The 22000-nt window shown below is 38.1% G+C and overlaps 1 protein-coding gene across 3 annotated transcripts in view; it reads left to right on the top strand.

Annotated features, from left to right (window-relative positions):
* The first annotated feature begins 4257 nt into the window (after positions 1–4257).
* The window catches only part of LOC311090837 (uncharacterized protein), an 81918-nt gene continuing 64175 nt past the window's right edge, over positions 4258–22000 (top strand). The window contains exons 1-3 of one of the 3 annotated variants that reach the window (XM_084126397.1): positions 4258–4474; positions 5228–5475; positions 5731–6940. In XM_084126397.1, coding sequence (XP_083982523.1) covers positions 5391–5475; positions 5731–6824 — 1179 coding nt within the window. In that variant the 5' untranslated portion in view covers positions 4258–4474; positions 5228–5390 and the 3' untranslated portion in view covers positions 6825–6940. Of the gene's footprint in view, positions 4475–5227; positions 5476–5730; positions 19773–20607; positions 20857–21112; positions 21358–22000 lie in introns of those variants that run through there. The other 2 variants (XM_084126398.1, XM_084126399.1) reach the window with 2 other exon arrangements.

Here is a 22000-nt window from a genome sequence, read left to right as displayed (position 1 = left end):
ACGCCCCTCCATGAAACCCTAAAGGACCTACCTGAGAGGTAAGACTTGAACCATTAGAGTGCGGTTCCCGAGATGCATTTCATCTTTAGGATTGACAGGAGGATCTGGTGGTTAACTGTGTCAAAGGCAGCAGACAGATCCAGCAGGATGAGAACTGAGGATTTGGAAGCTGCTCTTGCCAGTCTCAGAGCTTCAATTACTGAGAGCAGGGCAGTCTCAGTTAAGTGTCTCACTAACAAGGTGAGTGGGAAAAGCTGAGTGCAATGGTCAATGATAAGACAGACAAGGATGATGGGAAATGCTGTTCATGAGTGGATGTAACAGTGTGGGGTAAAGACCTCTAGTGGACACCCAGGGAACACCAACCAGACACTGTGACAGTGACTGAGAAGTATGCTGAAGCCAGAGAGGCATTTAGACTTTGGTCAGAGGCAGGTAAGCCTAGACATGGGGTATTGCTAGATATGAAAAAACTGACAAATGCTAGATTTAAGTATGCACTCCGTTTTATTAAGAAAAATTAAAACACAATGAGAGCAGACTCGCTAGCCAGAAAGCTACAGAACAACAACCTTACTGACTTTTGGCAAGAGGTCAAAGTAATGAATACCAATAAAACATCATTACCGGCTAGAAAAAATAGCTGAGCTTTGGTGTGAGCACTATCGTGACCTGTTTAATTGTGTTAAAAGAAACCCAGTTAGAATTGATCATGAACATATTAATTTCTCAGCAGATATGATAGTGTTGTATTACAAATTTATTAAATGTTTAACCCTTGTGTGGTGTTCATATTTTTGTAACTCAGCCAGTGTTCGTGGGTCTGGTGGACCCACTGCATTTTTGGGTTTTTAATTCAACACAATCAAAAATGTTATGTTAAAATACTCAACAGATGTTTACTTCATCCCAATTACAAGCAATATAAACAGCATATATGGTTAATATTTTCTCTTTACCTTTGTTAGATCACATTTAAGAATTGCAACCTCGTGTGGAAACGGCAGGAGTAGAAACAAAAAACTCACTCTTGCACTCTTTCACACTTACACACAATCTCTCTCTCACACGCACGCACACACACACTCATGCACACACATACACACACACCCACAAAACACACACACACATACACATGCACACGCACACACACACACACACACACACACACTTGGATATGTGGTGTATGGTCACTCTCCATAGGCATAATGGTTTTTCTAATGTACAAACTGTATAATCTATCCCCCTACAGCTACACTAACCCTACCCCTAAACCTACCAATCACAGAAAACTTTTGGCATTTTTTGAATTTCAAAAAACACCATTTAGTATGTTTTAGTATGAGGACACAGATGTCGTCATAAACCATGTTTACGTTGTAATACCCATGTCTTTATACACATTTGTGTCCTCATAAACCATATACAAGAACATACACACACTAACAACAGGCCCTGACAGGAGGAGGACAGAGTAAAGGTACACAGGACCTACAATTTCCACACTTTTATTAGCCCCGGGTCCAGTGGACCCGAACATCCTGTGTGTAATATAAATGTGTAGGGGGGGTGTACAGTGTGTTTTCATTGAAAATGTGTTCTGATATATATTCCTCACAGAAAATGAGCCAAGGCCAATGAGTCTCAGTTTGAAAAAATAATTAATTGTATCATTTTTCTTTTGATAAAAAATTAAAACAGGTCCAACAGACCCGAACACCATACAAGGGTTAATTTAGGTTTCAACATTAAAAGTTAAGACTTTGATTTTAAGTAGGGTCAGTTTCTAGCTAAAGATTCCGGCCAGTCCTGTTTTCTCTATTGTGTTTTAAATGAGTCAGATCACAGATTCTCACCTTTCGGAGCCCAAATGGCTTTCGGAGCCCCTGGCCCATACGTTGAATTGTTAGGTTGATTGGATTAGCTGTAGGGGAGACTTTCACCTTTTGTCTTAAATGGCTCTGGGATGGCTCTTGGAACCGGAGTTCCTGGCCAGTATCAGCATTTGAATAGTTACGCAGATTCAATTGTACTGGTAGCGCTCTCAGAGTAGGGTGTGTTCCTACTTCATTTGCATGCTTTGTTCAGAGTCTCTGCCTCTATGTAATCCCTCCCCCTTGGAATGTATATAACTACAATGCATACTGTATTAGATTAAGACTGTTGGAAGAACTGCAGCAACGCAACACGAAGTTCTCAATAAAGAATAACTTCTGTTTGAACGTGATTCCAACGTCTCCTGGTCTTGCTTCGATGAAGGAAAAAGTTCACAACAATAGTTATGGCAGTAGATGCTCATGGTGCCATCAATATGTTGGAGAACAACAAAGCCTGCGGTATGGACTGCATTACTGCAGAACATCTAAAATATGCCAGCCATAAGCTCTGTCCTTTGCTTTCCATGTGCTTTAATAATTGTCTGGTTCATGGTGTCCTGCCTAATGCTATTATGTCTGTAATGTTACTGCCTGTGCTAAAAGACAAAGCTGGTAAGATCAACAGTATTGACAATTATCGACCTATTGCATTAGCCAGTATCTTGTCTAAAGTACTGGAGAGAATACTGTTAACAAAGCTAGAAATGTATGTCCTTATTACTGACAATCAATTTGGGTTCAAAAGAAAGCATGGAACTGACCTGTGTATCTATGCTCTAAAAGAGATTGTGTTCAGGTACACAAGCCTGAATACATCTATATTCTTGTGTTTCATTGATGCGTCAAAGGCATTTGATAGAATTAATCGTATTGAATTAGAATTAATCGGAGTGATTTGCTCGCAGCACTTGAGAAGCCCCGTGGTGAGGAGCAGAGTTCGCTCAGAATTGGAGTAAATCACTCTTGCAGAAGTAGCAGTGCTTCGTCTTCTGAGAATATAGTTCCCAGTATGTATACGGTTAAAAGATGGTTGTGTCTCATGTGACCTTGTTATTTGTACACGCTGTGACTATACAAATCACAACATGTAAATAGGAAAATGTTGGCGTTATTTTGTCACTTATTGGGAGCAGTATGCTAGCTGGAGCCGTTTACCTCCAGTCTTTGTGCTAAGCTAGGCTAGCGGTGGGTGCATCAGACAGAGTTACAGCACGCACGGAGATGAAAAAGGTATGTATGGACTTATCTAACTCTGGGGGATAAGGTGAATAAGCTAAAGTCCCAAAAAGTCGAAGTGTTCCTTTAAGACAACTGATGTTTAGTTTTATGTGTCGTCTGGACAAGTCAGTGAACCATATAATTGAAGCCCTAGTCAGTCCTCTGAAAAGCTGTTATAGATACACTTCTAGGTTAAGACGACATTGGTGCAATAGCCTGTATATCCTATAGGCTAATATGGAATTTTTTATGTATATTGTAGCTTTTGTGCTATCAAAAATACACGGAGGCAGGATTGCAGTGTCAGAACAACAACAGTTGTATTTTTTATTGAACTAATGCATCAGAAAGACACGCATTAACCCACCCCCAAACTCTCATGAACATATTCTTAAAGGGGAAAAGGGATACAATATTTTGTATCTCCTTTTTGTACTGTATGATGTGTTATATGGACCTGTGTCTGCATTAAAGTTTTATTGTGTGTGCCTTTTGCCAGAACCGAGCTTGGTAAAACTTCTTGCCGCAAAATGCCGCAGCCTCGGAATGGAATCTTCTCCAGACTGAGATGAAGTTACAAAATTTGGTGTCTTGTATTCAATTAAAATTTTTAGTAAGTAAATTAATGGTGTGTAAATGTTTTAACCAGTTGGATGTTTTATGTTTATATTTATTTATTTATTTATTGTATGTCTTAACTTTGATGTATAACTGCCTATCTTGGCCAGGGCACAGCTGTAAAAGAGCTTTTAATCTCAGTGAGTTTTCTTTCCTGGTTAAATAAATAAAATTGATTTGGTTGTTTTCATGAAACGGTTGGCTGACAATAAATCACGTTTAACATTGAGGTCTAATCTAATTCACCAAGATCCACTCACTTTAAAGTTTCTGGCCTTGCCACTGCTGTATATCTGCATGTATTCAAAAGAAGATCATATAATTAGGCTGCAACTGCATAATAAGAGAGACATGTAGAAAAACAATACCGTAACTGTAATTGAGTGAAGGTGAATATATTGTTGATTATATTTATTATTATTGAGCGTAATTAATTATTATAGAGGATTAGGTCCATAACAGAGCGGAGATGTGATTTACTGAATGCGTCCCCTTTAACAAATATGACACCGTGCGCACTGAGCATGCGCAGAAGAGAGAAGCGCGAGAGCCTTTTTGTTTTCTCTCTTCTTCTTTTTGTTGTCTCTTTTGACGCTAAAATTAATGTAACAGTCGAACACGTGAAAAGAGAGAAGCGCGAGAAACAAAAGACGAGCGTGAAACTGTAACCAGTTGAAGCTGAAAGTGACGCTGTTAACGATCGTGAATGAAGAACAAATGTGGAATATTGTCTCTGGATGTCGTATATTTCCAGACTGCAGGTCAGAGATGTTATATTTATCATGTTAGAATTTAAATTTGTGTTGCCTAAATGTACATTGTTCTTAGTGTAACGTACAGATAATTAAATTATTAGTTTTGATCAGCCACTATTCAGTCTGTCTGTACTCTGTACATATGTGTATTATTTCTGTTATCTTTGTTAAATTCCTGTTTAATTCATATATGATTCGAATAATTTAACCTGTGACTTGTTTCATCCTCATAAAATCTGGAGTCACATAAAAAGGAACAACATTCATATAGAGCCGTTATTACAGTATTTCAGTATAAACTAAGCTTATCATACCAGATATGGTGTCCCTCGACAATTCACCAAATAAGAAAGCTTTAGTTCAACTGTTAATTACAATATATGATAAATTAAATTAATTTATGAGCAATATGTAATACATTTAAATGATCATAATATTGTATAGTACTTGTTATCCACATTTTGATGGTCAAGTGTTAGATTATTTCCTTTTGTGCATCATTCTCAGTCCCTTAATTGATGGTTGATTTCCGTCGTCTTATGTTATATTTCTGATTAGTTTAGATATTAATTGAATAATAGAACCTGTTTCATCCTTATTATATTCTAGGTTACATTAAAATAATCAACCTACTGTTGTTTTATATGCTACTAATATAACCATCAAAATGCTCTATTTTAACCAAATCAAAGACACCATATGTGTTTACTGTTAAAGTAATCCAGTATAAGTTCATTAACTTATCTTTGATTTTTCCAGATCTTGTCCTGTGGGCGTCAGTATCACACAGTGATCACAGTTCACACCTGCAGTGAAGCCCCTCACACAACAATTCACCAATAAATACTGGAATATTCCCATCATCCTACAAGAGAAGGACAAACTCCAGGAGTAGCAGCTGAAATCTGTGTGACTGTTAAAGATGGAGTTTATTAAAGAGGAGATTGAAGACATGAGTGATCCAGAACCATCCAGAATAAAACATGAAGATACTGAGGAACAAATAGGTTGGTGTCCATTCTTGATTCTTCATTGTTGACTGCTTTAGTAGCTCTGAAATATGAATGACAAATGATAGAGAAATGCATCTAAATGATCATAACCCAGTTTAATCGCATTAACAAGTGAATGACAGAACCGAACTTTGCACATTAAAGAGACTTTATACAGACAGGTGTCTTGTTTTCTACTTGCTAAGTGTTTTTAATTCTCACATTTAACCTCATTGAACTGATTCTAACTGATTAATATATTTATTTTAGACCAGATGGAAGTGACGGAGCAAAGACAGAAACTAAATGACGTAAAGAAACACTGTGACTTACAAACTCAAGGAACAAAAGCCAAAAAGATGCACTCCTGCTCTCAGTGTGGAAAGAGTTTCCAGAATAAAGGAGACCTTGAAAAACACAGGAGAATTCACACTGGAGAGAAACCGTATACATGCACTCAGTGTGGAAAGAGTTTTTCTCAAGCATCAAGTCTCAGTATTCATCTGCTCCGTCACTCTGGAGAAAAACCATTCAACTGTGATCAGTGTGGGAAAGATTTTATTTCATCATCAAGTCTAAAACGACACCTGATAGTTCATTCAGATGAGAAGCCTTATGTGTGTTCTCTCTGTGGAAAGAGTTTTTCACGGCTGAACAATTTTAAACAGCACCAGAAAACACATAATGAAGTGAGAGATCATGTGTGTTGTGACTGTGGGAAGAGCTTTACTAGAGTTGACTATCTGAAACTGCACCAAAGAATTCATACTGGAGAAAAACCTTACAAGTGCTCATATTGTGACAAGAGCTTTGCTCGGTCTGTACACCTGAAAGTACATGAGCGAGTTCATACTGGAGAAAAGCCGTACCACTGTACTCAGTGTGAGAAGACTTTTAAAGATGCAACAAATTTAAAAGATCATCTGCATGTTCATTCTGGGGAAAAGCCATTTAACTGTGATCAGTGTGGAGCAAAGTTCATTTTATCAAAACATCTGAAAAGTCACCTGATAGTTCATTCAGATGAGAGGCCTCATGTGTGTTCTCTCTGTGGAAAGAGTTTTTCACGACTAATCGGTTTTAAACAGCACCAGAAAACACATGATGAAGTGAGAGATCATGTGTGTTGTGACTGTGGGAAGAGCTTTACTAGAGCTGAATGTCTGAAACGGCACCAAAGAATTCATACTGGAGAAAAACCTTACAAGTGCTCATATTGTGACAAGAGTTTCACTTTGTCTGGAACACTGAAAGTTCACGAGCGAGTTCATACTGGAGAAAATCCGTACTACTGTACTCAGTGTGAGAAGACTTTTAAACATTTATCAAGCCTTCACGCACATATGAAAAAATGTTTTATGTGAGCAACATTTGTTTTCATGTAATATACATTAAAGTAAATTGAGATAAAATATGGAGTTTTTCATAAAAGCACTATATCATCTAGATTTTGTTAATTTGGTGAAAAGCTTGGTTACCTAGAAAGACTTAAAGGTATAGTTCAGCCAAAAATAAAAATTCGGTTATTAATTACTCAACCTCATTGTAGTTCCAAACCTGTAAGACTTTCGTTCATTTTTAAAGCACAAATGAAGATCTTTTTGATGAAATCTGAGAGCCTAATTTCAATCTTTTCATCAAATAAAGCGACCGTGTCTCTTCAGAAAATGTTTGACTGAACCGCTGGATTCACTTGGATAATTTTTACGATCTCTTTATGAGCTTTTTTGAAGTAGTAAAGTGGTTACTGCATAGCTGTTAATGGAGGGACAGAAAGCTCTCAGATTTCATCCAAGACAGATAATAAAAGATGTGGGGCATCTGGTGATACTTATCTGTATAAGTAAGGAATAATTGATGACCAGCCTATTAATTTTTAGAAAGTAATGCACAGCTGAGCTGGTAATGTTTCACCTTGGATGTCCACGGTTATACTACGGTTACCAGACCTCAAGACATTTTGTCAGGTTGTTTTCAGTTAAAGGGATAGTTCACCCAAAAATGAAAATTAGCCCATGATTTACTCACCCTCAAGTCATCCTAGGTGTATATGACATTCTTCTTTCAGACGAACACAATCTGAATTATATTAAAAAATGTCCTGGCTCTTCCAAGCTTTATAATGGCAGTGAATGGCTGTTTCTGTTTTGAAGTCCATAAAAGTGCATCTATCCATGATAAAAGTGCTCCATGCATCTCTGGGGGTTAATAAAGGCCTTCTGAAGCACAGCGATGCGTTTGTGTAAGAAAAATATCTATATTTAAGACTTTATAAAGTAAAATAACTAGCTTCCGGCTAAACGAACATACGGATTCCACTTAAATGTAAAGCGCATCTTATGCGAGTAATGCGACGTACTGCTGATATTTTTGCTACGCCATGACGTACTACGCTACTTCTGACGTTATAAGTTGCGCATACTGCGTATGGCCGCTTGGCCTGAAGCTAGAATTTTACTTATTAACATGTTAATTATTAATATTTTTCTAACACAAACTCATCACTTTGCTTCAGAAGGCCTTTATTTATCCCCCGGAGCAGTGTGGATCACTTTTATTATATAGATGATAGATGCACTTTTATGGACTTCAAAACATAAACATCCATTCATTGCCATTATAATTCTGATTGTATTCGTCTATAAGAAGAATGTCATAAACCTAGGATGACTTGATTCATTTTTGGGTGAACTATTCCTTCAAGGGTGCTTTCACACGGGCAGTTTACTCGGGCTCGGACCACAGCAAACGAGCCCAGTGTGAAAGATGCAAAAATGGTAACTTCTCTGTAACCCAATGTCACTTCTCTGTCTTTTACGGCCCTGACGAGAACATTGGTCTCCTCGGCTGTGAACCGCTCCTGGCGCGCGCCTGGCAAATCCGCCGTTATAATAGCAATCTGCCATGGAACAAGCACGCCTGCTCTTAAAGAGAATGTGAGATGACGCTCTGATTGGTCGGGCGCAAGAGTCATTTATCCCGTCGGTATAATAGCAACAGCGCCCCAGACCCGCCCACAAAGTTACTTGCGTTTCGCGCTTGATACTTGCGTTTCAGATCGTTAAAATAGGGGCCTAAATCTTTTTCAATTGGTAGACTCACCCACTAGGCCTGACTCGAAATCTCTGGAAAAATCTACTTTAATAGATCTTGTCATTACAAATGTCCCATATAAATACTCTTCCATTTTTGTTTTCACAAATTATATCAGTGACCACTGTGTTGTGGCAGTAGTTAGAAATACTATTATATATTGTTCAGCTTCCTCTTAGCAGCAATCTGTGGCTTTTTTACAATTTCGATATAATCCAAAATAGGTTTTGGGCCTTGAAGCTGGTCTTAAATGCTAAAAAAACCTAAATGTATGTTATTTTCAAACTCAAAAATTTCCAGTGAAATTTCAATCTTTTTATTTTTTACTTCTAAGGGGAGTCTGATTACATCAGTATCAGAGTACAAATACCAATGTATTATTATCGATAACACATATCGAATATCTGAGGCAAAAACTCAAGAAAAAATTAAGATTTTATTTTAGAAACAAGTGATTACATTTTATTTAAAGGTGAGGTATGTAATTCTCTTTTTTGACCATTTTTTCAAAATCACTTGAAATCCTATTCCTAACCCACTTACAGCCACTGAGTTATAAGCACTGAAATTAAAATTTATTAATTTAATCATCTGTGGAACGGGCAGGACACGAAAAACTCCAGCTAATCATTTCCAAGACCACCTAGAATCATTGGACAGTAAGTACGTCAATCAAACGGTCGTACTATACCCCCCCTCCCCCTAGCGCGTCACCCCTTCGCGCGCATACTCAAAGCTCGTGAACGAGAGACAGAGAGTTGAGAGGTATTTGTCCCGAACCCTCCAGACACAACAGCTGGGAATGACCACCCTTCGTCCTTCTCCCAAAGCGCCGTGTTGCCCAACTACATACTGTCTGTAGGCTGCATATCTAAATTGTTTATTGGCTTCCCCATGTTCAGCAGCATCTTCCTCAGCCCGAACATCGTTCCATATACGTCTGGCCAAGCGCAGGACACCTTCCTGCAGGACAAACAGATCCATGTGTGGCAGCAAGGATGTGCAGTTGTCTGGGGTCTACCCACAGCATTTTCGTTCTGCATCTGTTGGCATATCCCGGCAGTGGGTGCAAAGACACCAAGTGAGTTGCTCTTGGGTAGGCGAAGTGGGTCTGTCAGCTGAAGGTGTTCCTGAGATGATGCGGTCTAAGTCGAACATCATGCTCGGTTCCCTATTTAGGTACTGAACAGTCACACAGCAACTCGTGTGACTGTTCCAAATTTAACTGTAGAATTCTGGCCTGAAAAGAAAAAGATAAATGTTGCTGTTAGTTGGAAGCCATACATTGTTCATTTTAATTTTAATACTAATAACATAAGATTGGCAACTGTTTTAAATACCCGTTCAAGTGTGGTTCGCTAGATTTGAAGCTGTACAACTCTGTCAATATCCTCTTGTGTCAGGTCGATCATCAAGCCCCTGCCATGTCCTCTGCTCTGTCCACTGCCATGACCTCTGCTCTGTCCACTGCCACGACCTCTGCTCTGTCCACTGCCATGACCTCTGCCTCGTCCCCTGCCTCTACCCTTTCCTCTTCCACAACTCTGTGTCTGTGGCTTATTGAGTAATGACTCTGCACTTGTGGTCTCTACCTGCAAGCTCTGAAGTAAAAAAGAATACATAAGTAAATAAACATAATAAGACAACAAGATGGTAGGGTGTGAATAGTACACAAAATATTATCTCTCACAAATCATAATTGTTGAACAAGATAGCCATGGAGAAGTAAACTATGCTTACCTAGTATTAGCCAAAGCATTGATGTCCAGACTAAAGCCATCTATTTTGAGAGACTATGCTCAGGGACGTGCACAGACATTTTGAGGGGCAGGGGCTCAAGTGAAATAAAGGGCACTTCTCATAATTACGTTTTTTTGTTCTTTTTTTAAACAAAAAAGTATATATATTAACGCAACTCTGACTTCCTTTTAAAAAAAATAATTTAAAAAGTTAATTAATTTTATCTTCCTCAAACTCACGCAATTGTTTCATTTTCAAAAGATGTCTACAAAATAATCCGTTCACACAGAAACCATGGTCTCCTTAGTATTCACTAGGTTTATAGAGCAGCAAAGCAAACCATTCCACAATGTGCATGTTTTGAAAACATTTTCTATGCTACAAGTTTCAAGTATATATGAAGAGTTCAGATGCAAAAGCCTCTAATGGCTCGTTTCCACTGAGCAGTACAGTACGGTACGGTACAGTACGGTACGGTTCGGGTCTGTTAACCATGATCTGGCTAGCGTTTCCACTGCCAACAGTACCCTTACTTGATAGGCGTGGTGTTTCGATCGACGTAATTTTCGCGCGAAGAAGAACATAGTAAACTACAATGGATGACATACAGCAGATCTTGTTCTTGCTCCTCGACATGTTTGTCACAAGAAGACAAGCGCCGACATTAGGCTTTTCTCAATATTAAGTACGCAAAGTTTGTACTTGCCATGTGCGACTCACTCCTACATGCACATGGTACAGCGCGTTCTTAAAAGCGTCACTCAGCTCGCTCTGCTACTCCGGTTATCTCTGTTACTCTGTATGTACAAATTTAAGCAACAATAAAACGAAATATGTTATAAAACACTACTCTGCCTCTTTTCGTTTTCATTTAAATAAATTAAACATTATAGGGACACAAATGTGGTTCATGCGCAACGCATATTGATTATTCACTGCACGTTATACGTTATTCTATTTATAACAAAACGATTTAAAACACAACCCTAACGTTACCTCTTTTCGTTTAAATAATAAAAAAAATTACACATTACAGGCAATATATGCATTTGTACAAATGTTGCAATAAACATCAGTGATAATCTTGTAAAAAGAAAATGACAAGAAACCATATTTCTTTTTGTAAAATTTCAGTTTTATCAATAATAGCCAATATAAAAGTTTAAGTAAAAGGTACAAGAAGCTATACAATAAGAAATAAAGCAAACAATTCAGTCAAATGTCCAAATGCTGCGCTAGTCTAACATTACAACAGTAAAGTTAAATACAAATAGCCTATAATATGAAACTAAACTTAGCCCTCAGTCAAAACGATTGACAGGGAACGAATTATATATTCACGAGACCAAAGATCGCCCGTTAGGTCTGCACAAGACGAATTATATCTCATGTTTAACCACTACCGTCGGAGTCATCGGCGAACGTCAGAAGAACTAACTTAGCCGAGGAAAGGCTCATCCAGCCGGGAAACATGAGCGCCGAGCGCCCGCTGATCGCATGGATCTCACAACCGGGGAAAAACAAATCATCTTTATAAATAAACCACAGATTAGAGCTTTAAACAACTACATTCTCGCCTGAAAAACTCTTAAAATTACATTTCGTGACACAGTAACAGTATATTATATTAAACTGTATATAAAAAAATGGCGCTTCTTATGTTGTCATTCCCCTCGTAGCACGCGCAAGTGACGATTCTCTGTCAACCAATCAACGTCCTGCAGTGAGTCTAGCTCCACCTTTTAGTACCGTACCACTGTGCTAGGTACCCCAACGGAAGGGTACCCAAAAAGTGGTACGGTACGGTTCGGCTTTTTGGTACCATTCTCAACTTTTGGCAGTGGAAACGCAAATAAAAGGGTACCGACCCGTACCGTACCGCTCGGTGGAAACGCGCCATAAGTGCCATCTGAAATTTTCTTCTAAAATGAGCATTTTTTTTCAAGTTCAGTAATTTAACTTAAATGACAATTAATAGGTAATTTTCATTGCCAGTAATGTGAAATAAGTGAACATAAACATACAAGCTTGATAAAAATGATCATTATAAGGAAATTTCAGATGGCACTTAGAGGCTTTTTCATCTGAACTCTTCATATTTAGAATAACCTAAATAATTGCATCAAGCAGAGGGGCGTGTTTTACTAATAATTTGTTTATTTTTGCACAAGGCACTACATCGTTTTAATTATTTTGGAATACATAACACTTTAACATTAAACTTCCCAAAATAATTGAGTAAAAATTCAATAAAAGCCCATGTCAAGTATGTATTTGTGGTTGTATGGAATACTATTTTATAAAGGTTTAGAGGAAATAAAAAAAGTTAAATTACTCATAAATAAAAAGTTAATTTATAAATATTGTTATTTTGAATGTTTAATGTTTACTTATTTCTACTCAGTTTTATTTATTAATGTACCAGATGCAGTTACTCAGATTTACTACATTTTTTAGAGTGTATCCTCCATCTGTTTGCATCTGTAGATTTCTTCTAAATTCACCAATTTAGATGTCTAAATTTCAGGGGGAAAGACTCTTGATGTAAGTCATTAACTGGGGACGTTCTGTATGCAAATTAGGCGTCAACTAGTTAAAATGCGCACATTTGCATCTAATTAACAGGGCAATGCAGGTAAATAGGATAAACAAAATAACTAAAGCATATCACCTGGTGGTGATATATGCTTATTTTATTAGCTTATTTTATTACATGGCTTGGTTGAATTCCAATGTAGAATGCGGTCTGTTATTTCTTGATAACAGACCGCTGTGCGGAGTATAACAGACCGTTGCCATGAAAAACAGAGCGTTGCTATGGACTCACAGGATTCTAACCGTAGAGACGGAGCGTACTATTTTCTTTAGCGGAAGCAATACAATCGGGTTTAACAATCGGGGGAGAGGGAGAGGGAGCGCTTCAGAACTCCTGACCTGATATTTAGATATACTATTCTTCAAAAAATATATTTGTTTGACAGGGAAGCTGTGCGCAAACAGAAATATATATTATTTTTCAAAAATAAATAAAAAAGCACCCCAGAAAAAAGGGCATTTTCTCTCCAGGAATAAAAAGGGCAGGTGCTCAAGCCCCCTTTGATGTCTATGTGTGCACGTGCCTGGGCTGGAGAGTATTTTGGAGGCCTGTAAATAATGATAAGTAAAATGCGTGGAGCACCTTTTAACACAATACCCAGATATTCAAAAGAAGGGTAATTCCCAAATGATATTTGCTTAAATTGATAGATATTTTTTTTTTAAAAACAGTTAGACTCCCACCTCTCTTAACAGCTCTGCAGACACTCATAAAATAAAAGTTAGGAGGGGATGTTTCATTGAGGACTGTTGCACTGCAGCTGTCTTCTAGCCAGGTTTCATTTAGAAACATAAAGTCCAGGTTGTTTGTGGTTATTAAGTCGTTGACTAGAAGTGATTTATTTTTAAATGAGCGAATGTTTAAAAATGCTAACTTAACAGTCTTACTTTTTGTCCCCACATCAATCTTAGTTTGACATGTAATAGGCACCAGATTAGTTGGGTTTGCTGTACGGCTATTGGAAGCCTTAGACTTTCTATCTTGTAATAGAACAGCAATAGAGAAAGATACAGGCACACTGGGTTCCCACTTGTTCTGTAAACATTTGAGAAAGTTACTGTTATCATAGCAGGGACCCAACACATATCACTGAGAGCTGGTATCAGTTGTTTTTGGTTCACCTCGAGCAGATGGAGGAGGGTGTGGGCCCTGGCATTGTGGCAGAGGCCGAAGAGCTCTCACAGGAGGAGGGGGAGGGCGAGCTGGGCCCACAGGCTTTGGTGGTAGCGGTGCCTGCCGTTTTTTGGTTGGTATCTAGGGGCTTGCAGACTGGGATAGTTTGGTTCCAGCATACACCAGTTCTTCCATTTTCTATGAGAAGCACAGAAGTGGCGATGCTGGAGAGAGGGAAAAAGTGTCTGGTGAAAGGGGCTGTTGCTCTGGTGTTATCGGAGGCTGTGATATGCTGTCCTAGCTGTTTTCCAGGAAGTCGTCCTTAGGTGCTGAATCTTGGAGCAGTTCTAATATGTCTGTCTGTGGTGAGCTCTGTGGGCAGGGCTCAGCTGAGATTGTGTCCATGAGCAGAGGTTGTTGTGGCGGAGTGGTGTTAGCATTGTCCTTGTGTGATTTGTCAACCGCATGTCCAATTTACTGCTGAAGTGAAGTCCCGTGGTCATTCATACTATGTCCAGGTGTGTGTGCTGTTCAGATTGAGTGGATTGGCACACACTGCAGAAGGATGATTGAGGGAGAAGTAGATATTGTCCTTTAACACTCTTGAACCAAGTTTGTTTGGGTGATGGCCATCCCGATGAAACAGTTGTCTCTGACTCCAGAAAAGATTGAAATTGTCAATGAAGTCCACTTCACTCCACTTTATATTGCAGGTTTTTTGCAGCCATGTATTTAGCTCAAGCAACCGTGAAAACCTGTTTGTTCTTCTTGCTGGGAGTGTTCCACTGATGAATGTCTGAACTTTCAGTCTTTTAAGTGTTTCAAAAAGTTCATTGAAATCCTTCTTAAGGAGTTCTGACTGCTCTTTATGAATATCATTCTTCCCCACATGTATGATGAGTCGATTTGCAGTCGTATGTTTCATCAGAATGTTCTGAAGTTCCCTGTTTATATTAGAAGTTGTTGCTTGTGGAAGGCAGCACATAGTTGTATCCCTGCTACTAATGTTTCTGATTATCGAGTCCCCTACTATAAGAGTCCTGGGCTCGGCTGCACTCTGAGCTGAGTGCCGCTGTCTGCTCGACCTTGAGCGCCAGTTAGCATCAGTGTTAGCTACTGGCTCATTCAGTCTGTGTTCGATCACATTCATCACATTTGGGGATTCCTCATTTACATTCATTAGTACTTCAAATCTGTTCTCAAGATGTATAGGCGGTGGTAGGAGACCAGTGTTTGCAATCCTTGTCAGAGCTGTATCTGGGGTAGAGGATGCTACTGCGGCAATATGTGATGCTCGTGACAATCTGATGTCTCGAGTGCCTTTGAGTCTCGCTCCCTGTTTGTGCCATCGATTTGTAAGTCGATCAGCTTGTTTCTCCACACTCAAGTATGGCTTGTCGTGGAGCACTAGTTTCATGGGACTCACCGGCTGTATGCTGAGGGTGTCCATGACAAGGCTCTGTTGTGTGCTCCGTCTGGTTTGGTGGACCCATAAGTAATTTTTTTTTTAAGAACTGCAATCCTTTGTAAAAGTCTGTGGCAGTTAGTGCAGCAAGTATATTCTTGAACCAGAAGAGGCATTTTCTCTTATCCGTGTAGGCAGTTGTGTTTTCCTTTCCCGGAATGTAATCTGGTCGGGTAAAAGAATTCTGCGTTTTTGTAGTAATCCAAACTTTGTCGTATGAGCACTGTGCTGATTTGCTGAAGTTAAAATTAGGTGATAAAAGGAAATAAAATATAAAAATATAGGAGATAAAATGTAAAAGCGATAGAGCAAAGCGCGGAGCAGTAAGCAAGAGCGTCCGAACAGTAGCTAAGCAGGAAGTGAGACTGTCTAGCATGGCGTAACTTTGTTTTAAAAAGTGTGTGGGACAGGTGGAGTGGGACAGGTGGGGTGGGGGTTGCTAATACAATGATAAATCATATGTACAATAACATTACGATGTCCAGCAATCGATTTAAATAGTAGGCTACATGGGGTTATCATAGTTTTATGAGATGTAGCCTAATATATGTTGTAAATAAATGCATAGATCTGCCTATTTGACCAACGTGTATCTTAAGGGTCCGGTGGTAGAATTTCGCCAACCGTGTCAGAGGTTCTGGGTTCTAATCATAGACTGTAAAAAATATGGACAAAGCATCTGTGACGTCACCCATAGACTTTCGGAAGAACGGGTTTGAAGCCGTTTATGGGGGGTATGGGCGGCGCCATCTTGGAAAATCTTGGGAAATCCTAACCCCGCCCACCTTCTGACGCAGCGCGCGTCACTCAGCTCGCTCTGCTACTCCGGTTATCTCTGTATATTTTAGGCAACGAAATATGTTATAAAACACCATACTAACTCTTTTCGTTTTCATTTAAAGAAATCTTAAACATTATAGCCACACACATGTGGTTCAGGCAACGCGTATTGATTATATTCACTGCACATAACGTTTGCCTATTTATAAAAAAACAAAATATAAAACACAAACCTGCCTCTTTTCGTTTTAAATATAATATAAAAATATTAAACATTTTAATATGGTCCAGGCAATATGTGCAATTGTACTAAACAACAGATGTTGCAGTAAACAACATTACAGATCATATTCGTTGTATTAAAATTTAAAATGACAAAACTCAACCCAGTCTCTTTTTGTTAAATTTCAGTTTTATCAATATTAGCTATTATAAAAGTATAAGTAAAAGGTACAAGAAGCTATACAAATAAAGCAAACAATTCAGTCAAACATACAAAGTCAGCGCTCTAGTCTAACCATACAACGGTAAAGTTAAATAGCTTATAAAGTTATGAAACTTCACTTAGCCCTCAGCCAAAACGATTGGCCAGGGAACAAATTATAGATTTACAAGACCAAAAATCGCCCGTTAGATATACACAAGACGAATTATATCTCATGTTTAACCACTACAGAGACGCCAGAGTCAGCGGCAAACCTCAGAACGACTAGCCGAGGAAAGGCTGTTCCAGGCGGGGTACATGAGCGCCGAGCGCCCGGTCATCGCTGGATCTCACAACTGGATACAATTTTCATAAATCTTTATAAATAAACCACAGATTTGAGCTTTAAACAACTACATTCTCGCCTGAAAAACTCTTAAAACTACATTTCATGATACAGAAACAGTAGTATTATATGTCAACTGTATTAAAAAATGGCGCTTCTTATGTTGTCATTCTCCGTGGCGCTGCCTTGTCAGCTGTCAATCAAGCTGTCAATCAAAGTTAACCACGCCCTTATTGTCGTACATTTTATATCTAAATACGATCTAAACTAACGAGTTAGAAAAAAATTCACAGCCCTCATGGTTGTCAGGCACTCGGAACCTATCGAAAAATACAATAAAAGTCCATGGGACCAACCTGTAAAAACATGAATTTATGCTGTGAAAACAGACATTTTAAAATGGTGGCTATGGACATTTGCTCCCTTTTGGGACCTCGCCCTAGCGGATTTTCGATGTATTGCAGTTTTTCGCACTTCCGGGTAGGCTTCATTTTTCAGATCAGAATGTTGCCGCTTGGTTCTAATCCGCACTCGTGTCGTTTTTTTTTTTTTCTCATATAGTTTTTTTTTCATTTTTTATACCGATTATATTCATCAGTGGTTGTATATCAAGCAGGGACACGTTTGTGTGCATTATGTTTTGTGATTTCACCAGAACGAATAGAGAGTATCCACGGAATGGGCGGCGCTAGGGAGGGGCTAGCAGGTGCTTCAGCACCCCCAAGAAATACCAAAGCACCACGATAGCACCCCCAAAAATAATTTCTGGAAGCAATTATTTTCAGGCTTTATTCTATGGAAGCCCTGAACTGCATTTTGAAGAAAAAAAAAAGAAAACTTATCTTGTTATTTCGAGATATTAAGTCGTCATTTCAACATAATATCTCGTTATTTCAACATAATAAGGGGACATTCTAATCTGCATTAAGCCACATTAAGCGTTCTTATAATGGTTTTCTATGGGAGGAAAATGTTTAACGTGTAATTAAAAGTTGCGTTCATATTCTGGGCTCATCTGATTTTTTGTACATAGCATAGCCTACTTTGTTATGATTTTAGTAACATAATGATTAATAAATGCACGCACAATTATCCGTGAACTTGATTTGAACAAATGCCTTTCAACTTGTGTGTGCAAAATTCAGAATTAAATGAATGTGCAGCAATTTGTACAAATAGAGTCTGTAGGCCTACTATACTGTAGTTGTAGTCATTAAAAAAAGCGCATTTAGTTTCATATTTGTTAAAATATTATAATGTTATTTTTTCCATTTATGTTGATTTATGAAAAGTGAACAGCACGAGTAAGATAGGATGCACAATATATCGAGAGACATGGAGTGGGTCAGACATGATTTTGACCACTTCATTAAGTTTTGTTTTGTAGAAAACCTTTCTTTTACGTGAATTTCATTTTGTATAAATTGTATCTTAATTTTAATCAATTTTTCATCAACCAATTGCCTGGATTTAATAAATAAGAAGAAAATATAACAGACAATCTAATCATGGAGGCGCCCGCGCAGTCACTTGCATTGCACGTTAACTCATCCTAACTTAACGAAACTCAGTGTATGCCTCACACAGACATGAGAAATACATCAAATACACAAAGCTTGAAACGAAATAATTCAAAACGAAAAGAAAAAGGCTACTCTCTGATTATGTAATCCATGTGCATTTCTCTCTATAGGCGCGTTCACTACGAATATGGCAATCGTCAACTTCATCTTTGCAGCTGACACTGTCAGAAAACACTCATTTATTAATAAAACAATGCATGCGTCACCGGATTTACAAATGCACATCTTGCTTGTTGCACACACACGTTATGTCGAAATAATGAGATATTATGTTTAAATAACATTATTATTAATAATACATATCATTTAATAAAATTAAAACTTTGTGATCAACAAAAATAATTGAATATTGAATATTTTATATAGTCTATAATTGGACAGCTCCCCTGTTGGTGATCTAGCACTGTGACCGCCCTTGATCCACGGATTGAAGCGTGCGTCCGAGTGAAGACAGTGCGGCGTGTGTGCGAGCCACACGAGAAAACACTGTATCCGCGCCACTGATCGCAGCGGCAACGAGCATTTTGATCACTTGATTTAAAAAACACATTTCAGCGCTAGATTGTCTCTTATTTAAAAAACAAACGAAATTAATGCTCTGCCAGTTAACTGAAGATGTTTTATTTATTTGTAGAATTGGTACATTCGTGCTGTGAGATGTTTTAAAAAGTGGTGGGGACAATATCGACCCTGGGAAAAAGTGGTGGGGACATGTCCCACCCGCAAATTACGCCTATGATAATAAGAGAGACATGTAGAAAAACAATACTGTAACTGTAATTGAATGAAGGTGAATATATTGTTGAATCGATATATTATATTATAATTACTGAGCATTATTAATTATTATAATAGTGGATTTGGTCCATAACAGAGCGGAGATGTGATTTACTGAATGCGTCCCCTTTAAGAAACATGACACCGCGCGCACTGAGCATGCGCAGAAGAGAGAAGCGCGAGAGCCTTTTTGTTTTCTCTCCTCTCCTTTTCTTTTTGTTGTCTCTTTTGACGCTAAAATTAATGTAACAGTCGAACACGTGAAAAGAGAGAAGCACGAGAACCAAAAGACGAGCGTGAAACTTTCACCATTTGAAGCTGACGCTGTTAACGATCGTGAATGAAGGACAAATGTGGAATATTTTCTCTGGATGTCGTATATTTCCAGTCTGCAGGTCAGAGATGTTATATTTATCATGTAAGAATTTATATTTGTGTTGCCTAAATGTACATTGTTCTTAGTGTAACGTAATTAAATCATTAGTTTTGATCAGCCGTACGCTGTACATATGTGTATGATTTCTGTTATCTTTGTTAAATTCCTGTTTAATTCATATAGAAATTCGAATAATTTAACCTGTGACTTGTTACATCCTTATAAAATCTGAGTCACATAAAAATGAACAACCTTCATATAGAGCCGTTTAAAATGCTAGTAATATATAACCATATCAACATGTTCTATATTTCTAAAATCAAGCACACATGATCATTTAATTTAAAAACTGTAATTATTACAGTATTTCAGTATAAACTCAGTAACCTTGAATTTGGCAGATCTGGTGTCCCTCACAACAATTCACCAAATAAGAAAGCTTTTAGTTCAACTGTCAATGACAATATATGATAAATTGAATTAAATTATGAGCAATATGTAATACATTTAAATGATCATAATATTGTATAGTACTTTTTATCCACATTTTGATGGTCAAGTGTTTTGATGGTCAAGTGTCCTTTTGTGCATCATTCTCAGTCCCTTAATCGAAGGTTGATTTCTGTCGTCTTATGTTATATTTCTGATTAGTTTAGATATTAATTGAATAATAGAACCTGTTTCATCCTTATTATATTCTAGGTTACATTAAAATAATCAACCTACAGTTGTTTTATATGCTGCTAATATAACCATCAAAATGCTCTATATTTGAACCAAATCAAAGACACCATATGTGTTTACTGTTAAAGTAATCCAGTATAAGTTCAGTAACTGATCTTTGATTTTTCCAGATCAGGTCCTGTGGGCGTCAGTATCACACACTGACCACAGTTCACACCTGCAGTGAAGCCCCTCACACAACAATTCACCAATAAATACTGGGATTATTCCCATCATCCTACAAGAGAAGGACAAACTCCAGGAGTAGCAGCTGAAATCTGTGTGACTGTTAAAGATGGAGTTTATTAAAGAGGAGATTGAAGACATGAGTGATCCAGAACCATCCAGAATAAAACATGAAGATGCTGAGGAACAAATAGGTTGGTGTCCATTCTTGATTCTTCATTGTTGACTGCTTTCGTAGCTCTAATATATTGATGACAAATGATAGAGAAATGCATCTAAATGATCATAACCCAGTTTTAATCGCATTAACAAGTAAATGACAGAACCGAACTTTGCACATTAAAGAGACTTTATACAGACAGGTGTCTTGTTTTTTGCTTGCTAAGTGTTTTTAATTCTCACATTTAACCTCATTGAACTGATTATAACTGATTAATATGTTTATTTTAGACCAGATGGAAGTGACGGAGCAAAGAAAGAAACTAAATGACGTGAAGAAACACTTTGACTTACAAACTCAAGGAACAAAAGCCAATAAGCTGCACTCCTGCTCTCAGGTTAAAAAACACGAAATAATTCACACTGGAGAGAAACCGTATACATGCCCTCAGTGTGGAAAGAGTTTCAGACAAAAAGGAAGCCTTAAGACACACATGAGAATTCACACTGGAGAGAAACTGTATACATGCCCTCATGTGTGTTCTCTCTGTGGAAAGAGTTTTTCACGGCTGAACAATTTTAAACAGCACCAGAAAACACATGATGAAGTGAGAGATCATGTGTGTTGTGACTGTGGGAAGAGCTTTACTAGAGTTGACTATCTGAATCAGCACCAAAGAATTCATACTGGAGAAAAACCTTACAAGTGCTCAGTTTGTGACAAGAGCTTTGCTCGGTCTGCACACCTGAAACTACATGAGCGAGTTCATACGGGAGAGAAGCCGTACCACTGTACTCAGTGTGAGAAGAGTTTCAGAGATTCAAACAGTTTAAAAGATCATCTGCATGTTCACTCTGGGGAAAAGCCATTTAACTGTGATCAGTGTGGAGCAAAGTTCATTTTATTAAAATATCTGAAAAGTCACATGATCGTTCATTCAGATGAGAGGCCTCATGTGTGTTCTCTCTGTGGAAAGAGTTTTTCACGGCTGAACACTTTTAAACTGCACCAGAAAACACATAATGGTGTGAAAGATCATTTGTGTTGTGACTGTGGGAAGAGTTTTACTACAGCTGGCCATCTGAAACTGCACCAAAGAATTCATACTGGAGAAAAACCTTACAAGTGCTCATATTGTGACAAGAGTTTTGCTCGGTCTGCACACCTGAATGTTCACG

This window comes from Abramis brama (genome assembly GCF_963993115.1).
Source record: "Abramis brama genome assembly, chromosome: 10".
Taxonomy (NCBI): domain Eukaryota; kingdom Metazoa; phylum Chordata; class Actinopteri; order Cypriniformes; family Leuciscidae; genus Abramis; species Abramis brama.
Note: the sequence above shows the minus strand (reverse complement) of the source record. Positions and strands in the feature narration are given on the sequence as shown.